This window comes from Hippoglossus hippoglossus, chromosome 18 (genome assembly GCF_009819705.1).
Source record: "Hippoglossus hippoglossus isolate fHipHip1 chromosome 18, fHipHip1.pri, whole genome shotgun sequence".
Taxonomy (NCBI): Eukaryota; Metazoa; Chordata; class Actinopteri; order Pleuronectiformes; family Pleuronectidae; genus Hippoglossus; species Hippoglossus hippoglossus.
Window position 1 is genome coordinate 1,194,732 of NC_047168.1, and position 16,964 is coordinate 1,211,695.

At 43.1% G+C, this 16,964-nt stretch overlaps 2 protein-coding genes across 7 annotated transcripts in view; both read left to right on the forward strand.

The window, feature by feature from the left end:
* The first annotated feature begins 511 nt into the window (after positions 1–511).
* Positions 512–10,087, forward strand: men1 (multiple endocrine neoplasia I). The gene is made up of 10 exons (XM_034615638.1): positions 512–731; positions 2,166–2,648; positions 2,763–2,971; positions 3,655–3,783; positions 4,681–4,721; positions 4,866–4,953; positions 5,409–5,545; positions 6,768–6,909; positions 8,515–8,688; positions 8,809–10,087. Exons 2-10 carry the CDS (start codon positions 2,213–2,215, stop codon positions 9,325–9,327), a joined length of 1,875 nt encoding a protein of 624 aa, XP_034471529.1. The 5' UTR covers positions 512–731; positions 2,166–2,212; the 3' UTR covers positions 9,328–10,087.
* A 1,641-nt stretch (positions 10,088–11,728) lies between these two features.
* The window catches only part of map4k2 (mitogen-activated protein kinase kinase kinase kinase 2), a 32,183-nt gene continuing 26,947 nt past the window's right edge, over positions 11,729–16,964 (forward strand). For 4 of the 6 annotated variants that reach the window (XM_034615334.1, XM_034615336.1, XM_034615335.1 and 1 more), the window contains exon 1: positions 11,731–12,077. In XM_034615334.1, coding sequence (XP_034471225.1) covers positions 11,985–12,077 — 93 coding nt within the window. In that variant the 5' untranslated portion in view covers positions 11,731–11,984. Of the gene's footprint in view, positions 12,078–16,964 lie in introns of all 6 variants that reach the window. The other 2 variants (XR_004616976.1, XM_034615338.1) reach the window with 2 other exon arrangements.

A 16,964-nucleotide genomic window follows, 5' to 3' on the forward strand; every position in this document is an offset into this window, starting at 1 on the left:
CTGTAACTTTATTATCAGCAAAAATCCAATTATGTTGTAAATGAATCTCTAATTTGTATCTGAAGTTCACATGGTAGAGGGGGAATATCCGACAGCAATTGAATGCAGCAAAAGGAATATTCTTGAACGCAGACACCATGTTGTTATACTGTGAACCTGCTCTGAACGAAAGTGGGGGTTTATTTTTACTTTAGCCATTAGCGATTATGACACATGTGGTTATATAATATTATGTTATCAAAAATATTGTCACCATTTTTTTTAAGTGAGTTGAATATATGACGCATGTGTGTGTTGGGCTGATTGCAACCAATCCAGGAGGCCATATTGATGAAACACATTTTAATCAGGACGGTTTCCAGTGAGTGTTTCACTGTGGCCGGTTTTCCATTATGTAATGTTTACCTTTGTTCGATTTCCGAGCGACTGCCCGTCCCATGAAAGGCCCCATGCTGCCCCCTCCTGGGTGGCTCGACGAATATTTACTACGAACTGCATTTCCCGGCATACACCAGACGAGCTCGTGTGCAGAGTGGGTTAGATCTCCAACCAATGCGCACGGGGAGCAGCGGCGTTCAAGTGCAGGTGACAGCGAGACACGCAGATGGTTGTGAGATCTGCGGTGCTGCGCTAGCGTAGAGGCTGGTACCACACTTTCGGACGGAGTGAACTGCGCGGCAAAAGAAGGGAGACACAAACAAAAACATGTGGCGGAGGCTTTGAGATAACGGGTATGTAATCTACCACACACCGGGGGAGATAGGGCGAGGGCCGAGGGCCGAGGGGGAGCCAGTGTTGTGGCACATTACGGAGACGTGTTTCCCGGGAGCGCGAAGGGAATTAGCTTTGTGCAAAAGTGGTGAGTTAAGCTAACTAGTAGCCCGTTAGCTTGTTAGCTGCTCCTGACAACAGTCATCATTCAGCCATGCTGCTCTCAAGCCGCTAGTCCCGGTGTGGGCTCTCTCTCTCTCTGGTTCGGGTTATCCTCAGCACCGTACCCCTCTTATTTACACTACTTCGCATTTAACTGTACAAACTAGCGCTGGTCATACATGGGAAGCTAACTTAACTTTAGAAGGTTAGCCGGTTAGCTTACGTTAACCAACCGGGCTAACGAGTTAACACGTCAGATCGGGTGTTTCGGTGTGTGCTGATTGATGCAGCGTGTGAGATGAGTTGGAGACGTGCCGTCGAATCGATCGCAGCGGCCAAGTTGAGAGAGCTTTCGGCTGCTTTGTATTGAATGGATGTGTGTAGCGATGGGAGTGCCCCGCCCACCACAGCGCCATATAGTCCCTGTTAGCTGCATTGATGTAACCAACATTATGCAACGAGCCCAGCTGCCCGGCCGCGGGTCACTTGTCTGCCTGTACGTGTTTGTTTGTTCAGCGTCAGGTAGTTATGAAAACCACGTTATTAATAATAAAAGTATATGATTGATCGTTAAAGATGAGGGCGGTTATCAATCCAGACAGGTCTCCATACCAGAGAGTGATGAGAAATGTTGCTGTGCTTATCGGGAGAGGACACACCAGTTAAAGTTAAACCGTGTTTACTAATAGGAAGCTGTTCATTACAAATCCGAGAAATAATAACCGGAAGTAAACATGGGTGAAAACTAATTGAACAAAAAGTTTGAAGAAACAATTAGTCTGTCTTTGTATTTATTTCCTTTGCTAAATTGATATTATTAGCTTTTTTTAAATGTTTTAAAAAAAGATATATTTAATTATCTTCTTATGCGATTTATTTATTCAGGAATACATTTCCATGTATCTGTTCATTTTCTGCATAATACACAGAGTGAAAATCCAAAATTGAATGGCAAGTCTGGTGATCATTTATTTTTAGTTCTCGATTTCCTCCTATTTGAGTGATGTTTACTAAAAAATACAAGTAGCTGTTGGGTTAGGAAAGTACTGAGCCCTGTTTAAAAATGAAATGACATATTTGTGAGCTGATTTTTGAAATTTAAATGTTGAGTATGAACCTAAGGGCTTGGGGTTTAGAGAGCCACACTTCCGGTAGGGGAGGTCAGGAAAAGTAGATGCATACAAATATAGAATCAAGGACTTTTCAGAGCCATATTTAGACTTAAACTTCTTTCTGCAGCATCAATGTATGATACGGATGGTTTGTTGAAATAACTGCTGTGTCTAATTCAGTACTGCAGGTGAGGAAAACATCTGGCTCGTGACGGACGGTGGACACCATGGGTTTACATTCAGGCCAAAAGAAGCACTTTCCCCTGCGGGGGATCGACGGTGTTGTTCAGCTGTTTGACGCTGAGCTCCGCAAGCCTGAGCCGGACTTAGCACTCCTTTCCCTGGTCCTGGGTTTTGTCGAGCACTTCCTGGCTGTGAACCGAGTCATCCCCATAAACGTCCCAGGAGTACGGTTTGAGCCTCTGGAGCCAGACTGCCCCAACTCCTGCTTCCCCACAGTGGAGCTGGGAATGATCTCTGCACTGTACGAGCGCTTCACGGCCCAGATCCGGGGTGCGGTGGACCTGTCCCAGTACCGGAGGACTGCTTCAGGGTCCAGCAGGGAGCTGGTGAAGAAAGTGTCAGACGTGATCTGGAACAGTCTCAGCCGCTCATACTTCAAGGACCGGGCTCACATCCAGTCTCTCTTCAGTCTCATCACTGGTAAAACATCACAATTATTCAAATGAAATAAGTTGTTTTGAGGATGTTGGATTAAACTGCAGTTAATGTCAATTTGTAGGAATTCAAAATAATTCCAAATTTAATTTAAACCAGGCACCAAACTGGACAGCTCTGGGGTTGCGTTTGCGGTGGTGGCGGCCTGCCAGGTTCTCGGCCTGAAGGATGTCCACTTAGGACTGTCGGAAGACCACGCTTGGGTGATCTTCAGCAAAGGCGGCGAAGAGACTGCAGAGGTCACCTGGCATGGGAAGGGGAACGAGGACCGACGGGGACAAACAGTCACAGCAGGAGTTAATGAGAAAGTGAGACCTTCCTTCATCGACATGTCTGTCCCAGAACTTAAAGAGACAATGAATATACATTCGGAGGTGCACCAGAACCCTTTATTCACATCTGCTAGCAACATACAGGTCCTCTGTCAAGTCAAAATATGAACAAATACTGCACAAGGTTGAAAGGTCAAGTCTTTATAAAAAAAAAATGTATTCATAAATGGCATAAATGGAGTTTTGCATGAATTATAAAAGTCATGGGAAAAAAATGTCACTTGCAATTTTATGTAACTAAGGATTTATCAGCAGGCAGGCTCTTGCATCAGATAGGTTTCTACTGCTCTGAGTCATGCATGGCCCCATTAGTAAAGGTTGAAAAGGATGTGACTCATAATTAACTGGAAACCAAGATGAGTCACAAGATTGGAAGGTCCTTGTCTTATGGTATCTCAGAGGGCTCTCACATCTGACCCGGCGGGGGGGACTTAGACATACTTTGAGGCATATTTTTCATTACTCTGGGTGATAACGTGCGCTCAACTTCTGTCTGTAAATGCAGGGACTTTCACTTTTACTTCAGCAATGAGAGCAGGTTCAGACAGAGGTGGGCTGAGCTTGTGACATAGAACATATCATAGGCCGCAGCACTTCCATAGAGCATTCTTTAATAATTTCTAATTTATGATATTTACGCGTTTGTGTCTGTTGTTCAGAGTTGGCTGTATCTGAAGGGCTCCTACATGAAATGTGACAGAAACATGGAGGTGGCCTTCATGGTCTGTGCTATCAACCCATCACTGGACCTACATACTGACAGCTCTGAGCTCCTGCAGCTGCAGCAGGTGAGCAACACCACTGCAATTCTTATCCTTCCCCCAGGAAACCACAGCTCTCATTCTCATTTTCATTTTTGGGGAAGTTAGCTAAATGTCAGAGAGGCTGTCTAAAACTCAAAGCGTTTTGATGTTGTTATATGTGACATGATTATTTCCCATTATCTTTCCGTTTGTATCGTTTGTCATACAAATTCTCACAGTTTTACAATTTGTTCATTACAGTTTTCATCCCATCCAAACATCAACTATAGCTCATGTGTAGCAGATATTCCTATAGATTGAAGATCTTGAAGATAGAATTATAAAATGTATCTAAGGAGACCACTATAAAAGATTAATTAGCCTCTTGTGTAAAATTAAACTTGGAGTGAAGGATGTTTGAAGAGTAAGAATAATAATATAGTTATTATGTTGGAGAAAGGCCTCCCTTCACTCATTCAACCCGATCAGAGTTTCATTTTATGCAATCAGTCTGTGCAAACATTAGTACCAGAGTCATGTCGTGCTGCTTCTCTCAGTGTCGCTCTGAAGAAACAGAGAGTGAAATCTAATTTACTTGTTATTTTTAGTCGTTAACATCACCGAAACTCACCACTCCCTGCAGATGATTCAAAGTTTGCACTTTAAGACAGTGTTTGGCTTTTAATGTGAACAACCTGTGCAGGGAATACTTCTTTGACTCTATCCTAGTAAAGTGTGAGCAGGGTTTTATTATGGCATTACTGCTATATGGATGGAGTTAATGTTGGTGAAACTTTTTTCAAGGAAAAGAAACTATAAACCTTGTAAAGTAATTGCAAGACTTAAGTATCAAACCAGTGGTAGTGAAGTCTTATTTGAAATTTTATTTTTTATGTCAAGTGCATTTTCATGATCTCCCCTTTCCTTTATGTTCTCTCACAGAAACTCCTCTGGTTGCTGTATGACCGCGGTGACCTGGACAGGTGAGAGTTCGTTTTTTAAAGGAATGAGAGAAGACGAGTCTCTCAGACTCTTACGATCCGTACACAATGCTTCACCGTGGCAAACATTTCACATGCTAGTTTTCTGAAGTCCACATGCTCATGTTGTCCTTCACTGTCTACCAGGTATCCGATGGCTATGGGCACTTTGGCAGACCTGGAGGATCAGGACCCAATACCAGGCAAAGAGAACCCCCTGAAAATCCACCTCAAGGTAAGTCTGCAGAGAGGTGTTCACCACAGGAGACAGCAGGGAGACTTGTAGGATACCAACAAGGTTCTTGTTAGTTCTACCATTTAACAAAATGTCTAACTATTTTTTTAAATATAGCAACACAAGAAGCAACATTTGAAGGTATTGAAATATCCTCGACTTTAGTGGAAACAGTCATAGGAAGGACAGTATCATACATGCATTTACCAAATCCACCATAAAGTGCTCAGCTCTTCTTGTCAAAACCTGAGCGGTCAGCTGTTGTGTTGTTTATGGGTTTTCCCTCAAATTCAGAGAATAAGATATTTTTCTTTCCCGCCTCTAACATGACATGACTGTGTGTTTTGTGAAGGGTGTGGGGGGGTTGTTTACATTCCTCTTGTGTTTCTTCACACACTTGGATCTTTAATAGGAAATAACATTCCCTGTGTCTCTGCGCTTACTCTCCCTCTCAGGCCGTAAGCTCTGCCCAGAAGCACTACAACAACGAGCACATCTACCCCTACATGTACCTGGCTGGTTTCCACTACAGACACAAGGAAGTGCGGGAGGCTCTGAGGGCCTGGGCCAAGGCAGCTCAGGTCATGCAGGAGTGAGTTCACGCTGCTTTTACTCACTTTGAGGGACAGGGAGGCGATGAGTGGAATCAGTTTCTCCATGCGCACGAGTCAGCAGGCTAACCTCGCATATTTATAACACATGAGGTCATATTCTCAAACTGGGGTAAATGGTACATAATATTCCAAAAAACATGCAACATGCAGTGACCTGAGAAATAAAAATAAAACAGTAATACTAATATTGTGAATGTTACACTGACACCAGTTCATCCCTCGTCATGGCATGAGCAGAAAAGGCAGTTTGCAGTGGACTGACACATTTCATATAGTCTAACATTATTACAGGCTTAGCTTGACTTAAGTCTTAACCAGTTTAGTTTGCCAGTGGTAAAAAGGAACACAAGGAGATTTATGTTTTGTCTGTTTCAACATTATGCGGAACATTCTAAGCTTGGTGGTGTTAACATCAGGGCTTTTACAAGGGAAACACTTTAGTGAGTTGTTCATATTTCACCTTGAGGACACAAGGTGGCAGTAAATACAAGACTATACTTCCTGACTTCTGTTCCATCTGTATCAAAAATGTTAGTTACAACCATCTTAGGTCAGAAATTTCCACATTAATGTGAATATGTTTTTTTGTTTTTTTAATTTGGTTTTTTGGTAACATGTCCACCACAGAGAAGCCCAGCTCCAGTTAATGTGACAGGGTGTGGTGGTCGAGCTAGTGGGTGTCCAGCTCCTCATCCTCTCTCTCTCTCTCTCTCTCTCTCTCTCTCTCTCTCTCTCTCTCTCTCTCTCTCTCTCTCTCTCTCTCTCTCTTTCTCTCCTCTTAAAACACTGTTCATGAGCTGCAGCTAAAAATACCAGCAGTGACCCACCAGAACACGCATTCCCTCCTCATCTCTCGGCTTCCTTTTCCTGCTTGCCCTATTGTTCTTCAATTTCAGCCTTTCCCTCTGCACAATCTAAAGAAGGATATCTGGATGTGTGTGCGTGTGCGTGTTCATAACAGTGGATTCTTTGTAGATCTTGCGGCAAAGTTCACCATCACGTACAGACCTATGTACTGTTACTACTTCAGTATGCCTGCTCTGAATCTGAACCTCATGTGTTAGGAGTTCTTTAATAATGGCTAAATGAACAATCATCCAGTAAATATAAAATAAACTTGGCCTCTTAAAACCATATTTCTGGCATATTTGATCTGCGTGCTGTTATTAAAAGTCCTTCTCCTCTTTATTGCCTCTGCAGGTATAACTATTTCCGAGAGGACGAGGAGATCTATAAAGAGTTCTTTGACGTTGCAAATGATGTCGTCCCCACTCTGCTGAAAGAGACCCCTTCTGCAGACAGTCCCGGGGAGGGAGGAGAGGGGGGAGAAGGAGCCGACAAGGTGAGTTTCCCCAGCCAGTGCAGTTCTGTAACACAGCAGGTGAAACGATATTACACATACTATGCATATAAGTGCATTAGAGTTTATTTACAGCAGCATGATCTCCTTGTCTGTTTGTCAAAGGAAAGAAACCCTAAACAAAAAAATAATTCCCAGCTGGTATTAACATGTGATCTGTATCTGCACCCTTCATATTGGATAATCTCCTCAGTTTGCACCTGCAGCTGTTATACTCTAAGGTCAGATTTACCCCTCACTGGAGTAAACAACACGTAGAGATTAGTCAGTACCCGTTGATGCAGAGTATCTGCCAGGTGGGACTGATGTGTGGCTGACTAGACCACATGGAAACAGCAGTGTAACAGTAAAGGAGAACGCTTATGTTAAAGAGGTTTAATAATATTTCACACACCAGAACATATACAATGTTACATGTTAGCACATAACCAAGGTTGCACATTAATACCCCAAACTGTGAAACATTAGATGATTTATCAGTGAGTCCATCAGCACAAAATTTACTGGCAACTATTGGTAATTGAGTGATTTTTGTAATCGATAATTTTGTTCTGCTTCCAGCTTCCTAACTGTGACATGATTATAAACTAAGTGTCGCTGGGTCTTGGACTGTTGGTTGTACAGATCAAGACATTTTAAATTCATCACTTTGGGGTGTGGGAAATTACAACGTCATGTTTTGACTTTTAACAGACAAAGTGAGAAAATATAATCAAAAGAATTGTTAATGCAAATGAGAGGGTTTTGCAGCCCAACAATATTGTCAGGCCTAAATAAATAAATAAAAAACCTGAATATGTTGCAGTATATATTAGAGCCTGTGATGATATAGTGACTTTAAATAACAAAGCAAGTCCGACCTCCTCGGAACTTGACATTGTCCTGACAACCAGCACTTTGCAGCACAACCAGCACTAAGCAGCTGGTTTGTCTCAGTTCACTCTGCTGCATTCACAGCTCTTAGCTGGAAAATCCAGAGTTGTTAACTATAAGCAACCGCATCAGAACCATGAATAGTTATTAACATGATATGAGAAGAAACGCTGATACCTGCAGGTAAATTTGGTTATAATGTAAATATGGTTATTCTAATGCTAGAATAGAAAAGAAACACTCAAAATAGGTTTACATTTCTGCTTCTCTTAAGTTTTCTCACGTTGCTGTAAAGTCTCGTCCCAGTCAGCATCCTGTAGAGTCATGATTCATTTCCATGTGAACTGGTTGATCAGTGGTTGGGCTGTTGACAGCTTTGGATTTCTTAGCTCAAACCTGAACCTGCTCTGAAGTACGTTCGAGGTGCAGTGTTTACAGTTAAGTGAACCACTGTAGTAACCTGAAGTCACCTCGATAACCACAGACGTTGCGTCGTCGTACAGCTCCCAGATGTGCAGTCCATTCAGTGTGCATGCACTATAAACTATTAAACCTTTTCTGTAATCAGATGCAGATAACACAACACCAAGGACTCCCAATACACAATTATCAGTCAATACAGATACAATGCAAAGCTTTGTATCAATGCTCCTCATTTCATTTGCTTCTCTTTCCTTTGCACTCTGTGTCTCTAAACGACCTTTGCATTTCCAGGAGCTCCCCAAACAAGCTGCAGCCTTCTCGGCACTCCAGGACCCAGAATGCTTTGCTCACCTGCTGCGTTTTTATGATGGTATCTGCAAATGGGAGGAGGGCAGTCCCACGCCGGTCCTTCATGTGGGCTGGGCCACCTACTTGGTTCAGTCCCTGAGCCGCTTTGATGCTCAGGTGAGGAACCCAGATTAGTTCTGTGTTTGAAGATCAAAATAATTCGAGTCAAAGCTGATGGTGCTCAAATACACGATGATGCTTTGTGGCTGAAAATAGGTTTGTGCTCTCCTTCCAAAGGTGCGTCAGAAGGTGTCCATCATCACCAAAGAGCCAGAGTCCCAGGACGATGATGACCAGTCCAGTGATGACCCCCGGGAGGGCCGCCGGAGAGGCCCCAGGAGGGAGTCCAGGCTGGAGGAGCAGAACTCTTCTTCCCCTCCTGCTGCTCCCACCTCCCCATCCACCCAGCTTCCAGGAGCATCTCAGCCCAGGAAGGTTGGTGAGGGAGGCGGCCGTCGCCGCTCCTCGCTGAGTCAGAGGAGTGGAGACGCCGAAGGAAAACCCAAGTCCCCAGATTCTGCATCCTCCCCGTTGTCCCAGCAGCAGGCGTCCCCCTCCCCGGCCGGTCCTGTTGTCGTCTTTCAGAGCGAGAAGATGAAGGGGATGAAGGAGCTGCTGCGCGCAGCCAAGGTGAACTCCAGCGCCATCAAGCTACAGCTCACCGCCCAGTCACAGGTCCAGATGAAAAGACAGAAGAGCACCCCCACCGGGGATTACTCCATGTCCTTCATGAAGCGGCAGCGCAAATCGCTCTAGACATGCTGATTGTTGTAGAGATTCTGTACGACATACTGTGAACAGCCGCACGGACGCCCGACTAACCTCGCTCTCGTTTGTGAAACTTTTTTGCTGTGTTTTCATCCGGAGGTCGTTTTCAGTGAACACCCTCATAGTTCCCAGGAATATATTTGACATGCACAGATGTTCTGCAGTTAAATGTCACACATCAGGTTTGAACTGAAGGAATGAACTTTTCACTGTTTTTATTTAAAAAGAAATCCTCCCTTTTTCGGGGAACTACCTGGTTGATCATTTGTAACCTTCACTCATTAGTTTTGTGTTTTAATTGGCAGCCAATTGTACACTGACTATTAACTTCTCATTGACTTATACATGGGTGTTTGAAGCCAAAGTAACGACGAGGACCAGAATTCAACGTACAGATGTGTAAATATCAACTTGTACCATTAGGAACCTGTTCATAACTGAAGCCTTGGAAGTAATTAATTTAGGATAGTTACTGTGTAACATTGTCCACTTCTGCTCTATCGACAGCTTCTTTCTTGCTAGCTCTTTGTTGCCTTACTTTGCTTTTGTTCTTTTCTAAAGTAGGTGGCCTTTAGTTTTGAGAATAGCTGAGCGAGGCCTATTTTTAATGATTAGAGAAGACCAGGAAGACCATGCACTGTTGAGACGGAGCCACATTAGGCGGCCCTGCTACATCCTATTTGCTTGATGACTTGTGGTTTTTTGTTCTTGTTTTGTATCTGCAAGTAATAAAGACCTGACGACACAGTGATGTGTTTCTGGAGAGCAGCAGCTTCCTCTGTGGTGACCTGACGTGGACACTTAGCTCCATGCACCATGACGAGTGTTTGTGCGACTCGTGAACAGAGAAGTTAACAGGCCCCAGTGGTTCCTTTTAAACCTTTAGCTGTTACTCCGAGCTGCGTTTTTATCTCGCGCAGTGTTCTGTGTTGTGACTTTGGAGTCACCTTAGCAGGACCAACACTTCTATGGAGAGTAGCCACAGTCTGAATATGGACTGATGGATATCTAAACTCTTTGAGGAGACTCTGTAACATTGTCCTGCTTCATGTAAATCAACAGGTCTTTCAAAGTAGCTCTAACATACACTTCCAGCATGCTTTCAATGGCTGCACTCCAGGTTGGATTGATCCTGACTCTTGTTAGCCCAGAGGTTCACATTCTTTTTCAGCCTACACTAAGGAGCAGTACAATGGTGACAGTTGTGTGCACAGTAAATGCAGATCATTCTTGCCACTGTATCAGGACACAAGGTGACTGAGCTGAACAGTGTGGAGGCTGTACACTGTAAAAAGAAACAGGATGCTTTAGCCTGTACTGCAGTGGGAGGCGTGTTGTTTTCTACATTCTGTAAGAGATCAGTGGTTCCCCGGTTCAGAGGAGACCAGCTCTCTGTGGATGGGGCAACATTAACCCAACAGGCCAATTTGTATCAATTTTCTGGGATAACCAGAGCACCAATGAGAGGAGCGTGCATTCCTGGGGCTGATGAGGAAGTGCATGTTCGGAGAAAAAACTGAAACGGAAACTTTGCTATTAATATCATTGTGTTGGAGACGGAGCAGAGATGAACAGCAGTCCTGAGTCGTTGGAACATGCAAGAACCTAAAGTCTGATCATGTTAAAATCTTATACCAGAGGATCAGGGCCAAATGAACGTTCTTTTTTATCAGAAAAAAGTGATGTTAAACACATTTTGAGTAAAAAGTCAGATTTCTGACATTTTCTCTCCAAATTCAATTTTTCTTTCTTTATTTGACTGACTTTACCGTCAAATTGCTTATTCGCTTTTGGAATGAATTCTTAATTTCCCCCCCCCCCCTCAGGATTCAGACTTTAACAGTAGTGTTCTGAGTTAAAAGTCGCAGTTTTATGTTCTTTTTTAGAATTGTATTTCACAAAGACAGATTTAGAGTCAGAATTCTGCTTTTTTATTTATGTCTTTTCTGGCGTCACAAGTAATAAGTCTGAATTTGATATTGTTTCTATTATTATGAAAAAAAAGAATTATAATTTATATAAGGCCTATTATTGAATTCCATGTTATTTAATTTATCACAAGTAAACAAAAGTCAGAACTCTCTTTTTTTTTTTAACTCGTGTTCTAATCCCCTTGGTTCGAATCTTGATTCACTATGATCACTTTTCTTTTTTAATTATTTCTTTTCCTTTTCTAGTTTCTGAGTTTTGAGTCTGACCTCTACATTTTTTATATTATTATTCTGAAAAAGTTGATTATATTTATTTTATTTACTAAACCTATCATCACTTATTTCACGTGGTTATTTCACGTTTCCTCTCTCTGCTGTTCAGGTGAACCTTGACACAGGCTGAAAACACGCAGTGAGCGAGTTGTGTTGAAACGTTTTACAGTGTAGGATTGTGACTGCTCATGCGTGATGTGACTCCAGCGCCGCTCGGGAACTACTTGCGCACAGACTCTCGTCGGTGTCAGTGATCGCGGAGTTGGCTCCATCCTGTCGGTGATCACTCTGCCTCACTCGTCTGATACACGATACACCAGCAATTAGTCAGCTCCAATTAGTTCCCATCAAGCGGCCAGTCAGTGTGTTGTTCGTGCGCTGCCTCCTCATGTGTGAGTAGGAGCCTCAGCCTCCCACTGCAGCCCGAGCTGGTCTCCAGACATGGACAGGATCGGGGTGTCGTTCCTGGACCCCCTGGACGACTACGAGTTAATCCACCGGATCGGCTGCGGCACCTACGGAGATGTGTTCAAGGTGAGTGAGGTTGATTCCAGCGAAACACACACACAGGGAGAGAAGCAGAGGGTCTCTACGGGAGATCTGACTTCCTGTCATCAAGGTGAACACTGGTTCACACTGTCCTCCAGCAAATTTTGCATATAAGGGGTGGGATGTCAAAAATCTTATTGGAAAACATTCTAATTCATAACTGTGTGTGTGTGTGTGTGTGTGTGTTTGATCAGGCAGGTATTATTCAGAGTACAGTGTCACCTTGTTGCATCAGTGGTGCCACAGGTTCATGTTGGTTTTCATGTTGTTGGGCAGTATCATCCTTTCACGGTGCATTTTTGTGTTGTAGTGCATCTATTTGTCGCAGCAGTGTGTGTGTGTGTAATTATCTGGAAAAATTTAGAGAGAAAATAAGCAGCAGGGTCTGAAATACCTGACACGTCCGTTTCAGAACACTACGGTAAAATGTCACACATTCTATCAAATCACAGCCGTTCTATCTACCCTTTGTCTTCAGTGGGAGAGTGCATGTCACCTCTGTTCACTCGATGACTTTGGTGTCAGGATGCAAACATCCTGTGCTGCTAACCCGCCCCGCTGCCTTGTACGCATCCTGCATAAGAAAAACAAGAATTTGTATTGTTTAAATTTAGACCCTACAGCAATGCTTTAGTAAATGTGAAGGACCTGGGGCAAAAATAAAAGACCTGCGGGGCCACTTTCTCCACGTCACCCCATGTCTTATTGTACTCTGTTAGTCCATGTGAACACAATATAAACTTTTTAAGGTTCTGTTCAGGATCATATTGGCCTTTGTAATCCAGCTCTGTCGTTCATAGACAATCAATCAATCAATCAATCAATCAATCAAATTTGATTTGTATAGCCCACCTTCACAAATCACAATTTGTCTCATAGGGCTTTAACAAGGTGCGACATCCTCTGTTCAGACAAAAGTGCAATAGATGGCGCGTGTAACTGAGAACATCAACAAAAGAACAGTATTTACATCATTAGATTAGAAGATTTGTAACATAATGGAAAAGTGTGTCAATGTTTAAAGTATCAGAACATGTCTGATTAGAGATGAAGGGAGCAGTAATGACAAACGAATTGAGGAGTTATTGTCAGTAGTGGTGGAGAATGTGAGGAGGCGTATTGTGTGTCAAGAAGTCTTGTTGTAATCATAGTCCACGATCAGATGCCACTACTAAACTGTTTCACTGTAGTTAAAATCAGGGCAGCTGTGGCTCAGGGGTAGGGGGTCGTCCTCTAACCAGAAGGTTGGTAGTTCGATCCCAGTCTTGCCCCATTCCGAATGAAGTGTCCTTGGGCACCCCAAGCTGCCCCTGATGGTTGTGTGTGTCTTATGGAGAAAGTGCTGCCCAGGGATGGCAACAAAAATTAGACCGTAAAAAGCACCGTATAAAGGCAGACCAAAAAAGCCCAACAAAAGAAATACATTTAAAAAGTAATCTCTGACCGGATCATGTCCAGGCTGTGATGGCGGCAGTGGTGAGGAGGTGTCACAGGTAGCAAACAATGGTTTTGGTTAAATGTAACTCAACAGATTGTGTCTGACGTCACTGTGAACTGTATTAAACCAGTACAATGCTGGGAGAGTCTGAGCAGGGCCAAGTTTCATAAAGTGTAATAAGCTGGGGTCACCACAGTCGGAGATTGTTCTGTAACGTCAGATATTTTGCTGGAAAACAAACACATTGTCTCTGAGTATTTTACTGGTATTTTTGTCTGAACGTGTTTGTCGTATCGTCATTATGTTAATAAAAAGCGGAATCTGGTTGCAGCCACGTTTCCTACAACATTACTGTTGCTGAAATATAGTTGTATCAAATTTCTAGTAGACGGGTTTGTCGTTTTCACGCTAAGGGCTAAAGATGCAGTCGTTAGGGGGGCAAACCACGTTGGTGCGTACATTTTGAAAAGTTCGACAGGACTATTTCCTGTGTTAGGGTGTCACTGCCTGACACCCTCACCACGTCTCCTGTCTCTCCTTCACCGTCTCTATATATTAACAGCAAATAGCCAAAATATATACTAAACAGAAAGACCATTGCCCCAGCTAACACAGCTCCAGATATAACAGGAGATGGAGCAGAGGTTTTCAGATCATACAGATTACTCCTACAAGGTTTGAAATGTAATATCAGAAGAGAGAGGGGGTGAAGATCATGGATCAGTGGGAGAGAGAGCAGCATCTCTCTGTTGGTTACGTACACCAAGGAGTTTCTACTCACAGTGTATATATTCTGTTGGAATAATATTTTTTACATCTCCTTGCATTTATATTAAATGTTTACTTATTATTGCATGTACTGATGTCTGTTTTTTGTACTGCTCTCTTTGAAGAGGACATGTCCCCACTGTGGGACTAAAGGATTATCTTATCTTATCTTATGTTTTCACCCCTGTCAATGTGTTTGTTGGCTGGTTTGTTTGTTTCTAAGCAAGATTACACCAAAAAACAATTGGATGGATTACCACAAAACTTGGTGTAGGATGTGGTCTGGGTAAGGAAAGAGCCGGTTACATTTAGATACAGATTGGAGGAGGATCCTTGATTCCCCCCCCCACATCTTTAACATTGCGATATAGAGCATTTTTCAACCTTTCACTGTTTTCCCAGGCAATAATTCATGGATCTTGATTTAAATTACTGTTATTTGGTGCAGCCTGATTGAATTTAAGGAGACTGTTGGACCTTGTTGGTGAAATGCACAAGATGCACGTTTTAAAAATATCTCCGAGTGAAAGTAAAGTTTCGGTGATTTCCTTTTTTTCCTAATTTTACTCAAAGAGGAATTAAGATTATATTTGCTGGGGGACTATTTCATGCTGCAGATTCATCTGCATCTTCTTCTGCTGCTTTTACAGTTTTCGTTTTACCGCAAAATCTTTCCCATGAGAGCTGCTTTCAGTTTGTTTTCAGTGGTTTGTTCATGGCAGCCGTTCCAAGCTGTGTACTGCATTTCCTGAGCTGAACGCTCGGTAGCTGCAGCAGCGGCTCCTCGCACCACTCTGTCTACGCACAGACATGTTGCAAGTAGAACAATCAACATGTTCAGCAGGAATGGCCTCCAGAGCAGCTGCGATGCTCTCGGTCACAGATTATTCAAGAGCGTGTGAGTGCACTGGAGAGATGGTCAGCAGGGCCGCGAAGACCAGAGCATCTGATTCAATGAGCACTCATGGGCCGTATATGGAATAATCTGTGTTTATTATGTTGTGTCTGTGTTTTTAGAGTGTGCTTTCAACAGCGATTTGCATATAGTCTGATTTGATTTGAGACTTGTCTTTAAGAACTTACCAGTGGAGTCACTGTGGGTTTGACAACAAATGTGAAAAGAAAAAAGGAATCTTGGTGTGTGGCTCTGCTGCAGGCTACTGGCTACATTACCTGCCACTTTCGTAACACACCACGAAATCAGTGTCCAGGCGGCTGGGGATTAAAATTGCATTGTGGGAAATGAAGAAAAATACCTGTGGTTCGGCTGCATCATTATTCATTCTTCAGCTATCCATCATGAGTCCCACAGTGTTATAGGAGTGCTGAGTGGACTCTGTAAAGGTTCTATAAACCATGTCATCCTGAGCAGAGAATTACAGTAATCTTGTTTTGTTCCAAAGCTTATAAAGCGAGATACCAGAGTCCAGTGAGGTGTTGCGGTGAAAGAACCTTCTGGAACCAGGTTCTTCAGCTAAAACAGCTCAGACGAAAGCTCCTCTCCCGCTGGCGGTCTGTGGAACCAGCATTATGCTCGGCTGGCAAGCTGGGCTCCGTAAAACATTGGTGTAAAACATGAGCGTGGTTCAGTCTCCCAACAGTGAATGACCCTCATGTTGAGTATATTTATTGTCAGCATAAATATAATGAATAGTGTAGCGCTCCTTTAAACCCCTGGCATTAATCCAGGGGAAAGAAGATCCAGATTAAGCCTCTAAATGTCTGACTGACAGCTGAGGACGGCAAATTTAACCAAGAATGCTTTTACACATGATATATGAGCAATATTCAGCTGACTGTGACGTTGGTACTCTGCACCATATTTGTGCGTGGCCTGTGCATCTGCTGTGAAAGGGAACAGCACCACAGTCAGACAATAGCGCACTCACAGTGCCGCTGTTCGTGGGTTCGGCGGAGCTGCAACCGCAGGGGTCAAGGGTGAAACCTCTGGACATGTGACTGTGTGGGCCTTCGGTGGACTCTTATTACACTGCTGTTATTCAGAGGAAACTCCGTTCAGAGCTCACGGGTATGAGCCTCGTATTAATCCTGATCCCTGTCCTCCTGTGGCTCCAAGCAGCCAAGGCTCAATCAGTTCTATTTTTAAAGTAAAATTCAGTTAGTTTGAATAAGTTAGGGCATTGGGGATTTTTTTTCTAACTCAAACGGGGGAGAAATCTAAGAGTAAAATCAGCCTTTTAACAAGTTAGTAAGTATTAGATTATGCATTTATACCCCTAAAAGCCACATTGAAGTGATTATCAGCATGGAACAGCTTGTGCAGGGTTTAAAGGAATCGTCCAGCAAAGTAATATTTAGTCATAACACTGGAGAACTGTACAAAGGGGCAGATAAAAAAACTGAAATAAAATTCAGAGGCCAAGATGGACTGACTCTTACTCTGCATTCACACGCTCCTCTGAACGTCCAGTTTCCTGAGTTGTGAAATCGTTCGGACTTCGGTGTGTTCATGTGCTAAGTTGGAATGTAAAAATAAAAACATGTGTTTATGTGTTTAAAAAAAAAACACCTTGGCACCCCTTGCCAATATTTACATAATGACAAAGAGCAAAGAAAAGGGATCAGCCATTAGTATTTTGGTTAAAAAGTCATGTGATGGGAGCTTTTGAAAGACGGACATGCAGTTTGCAAGTGACACGAGGAAC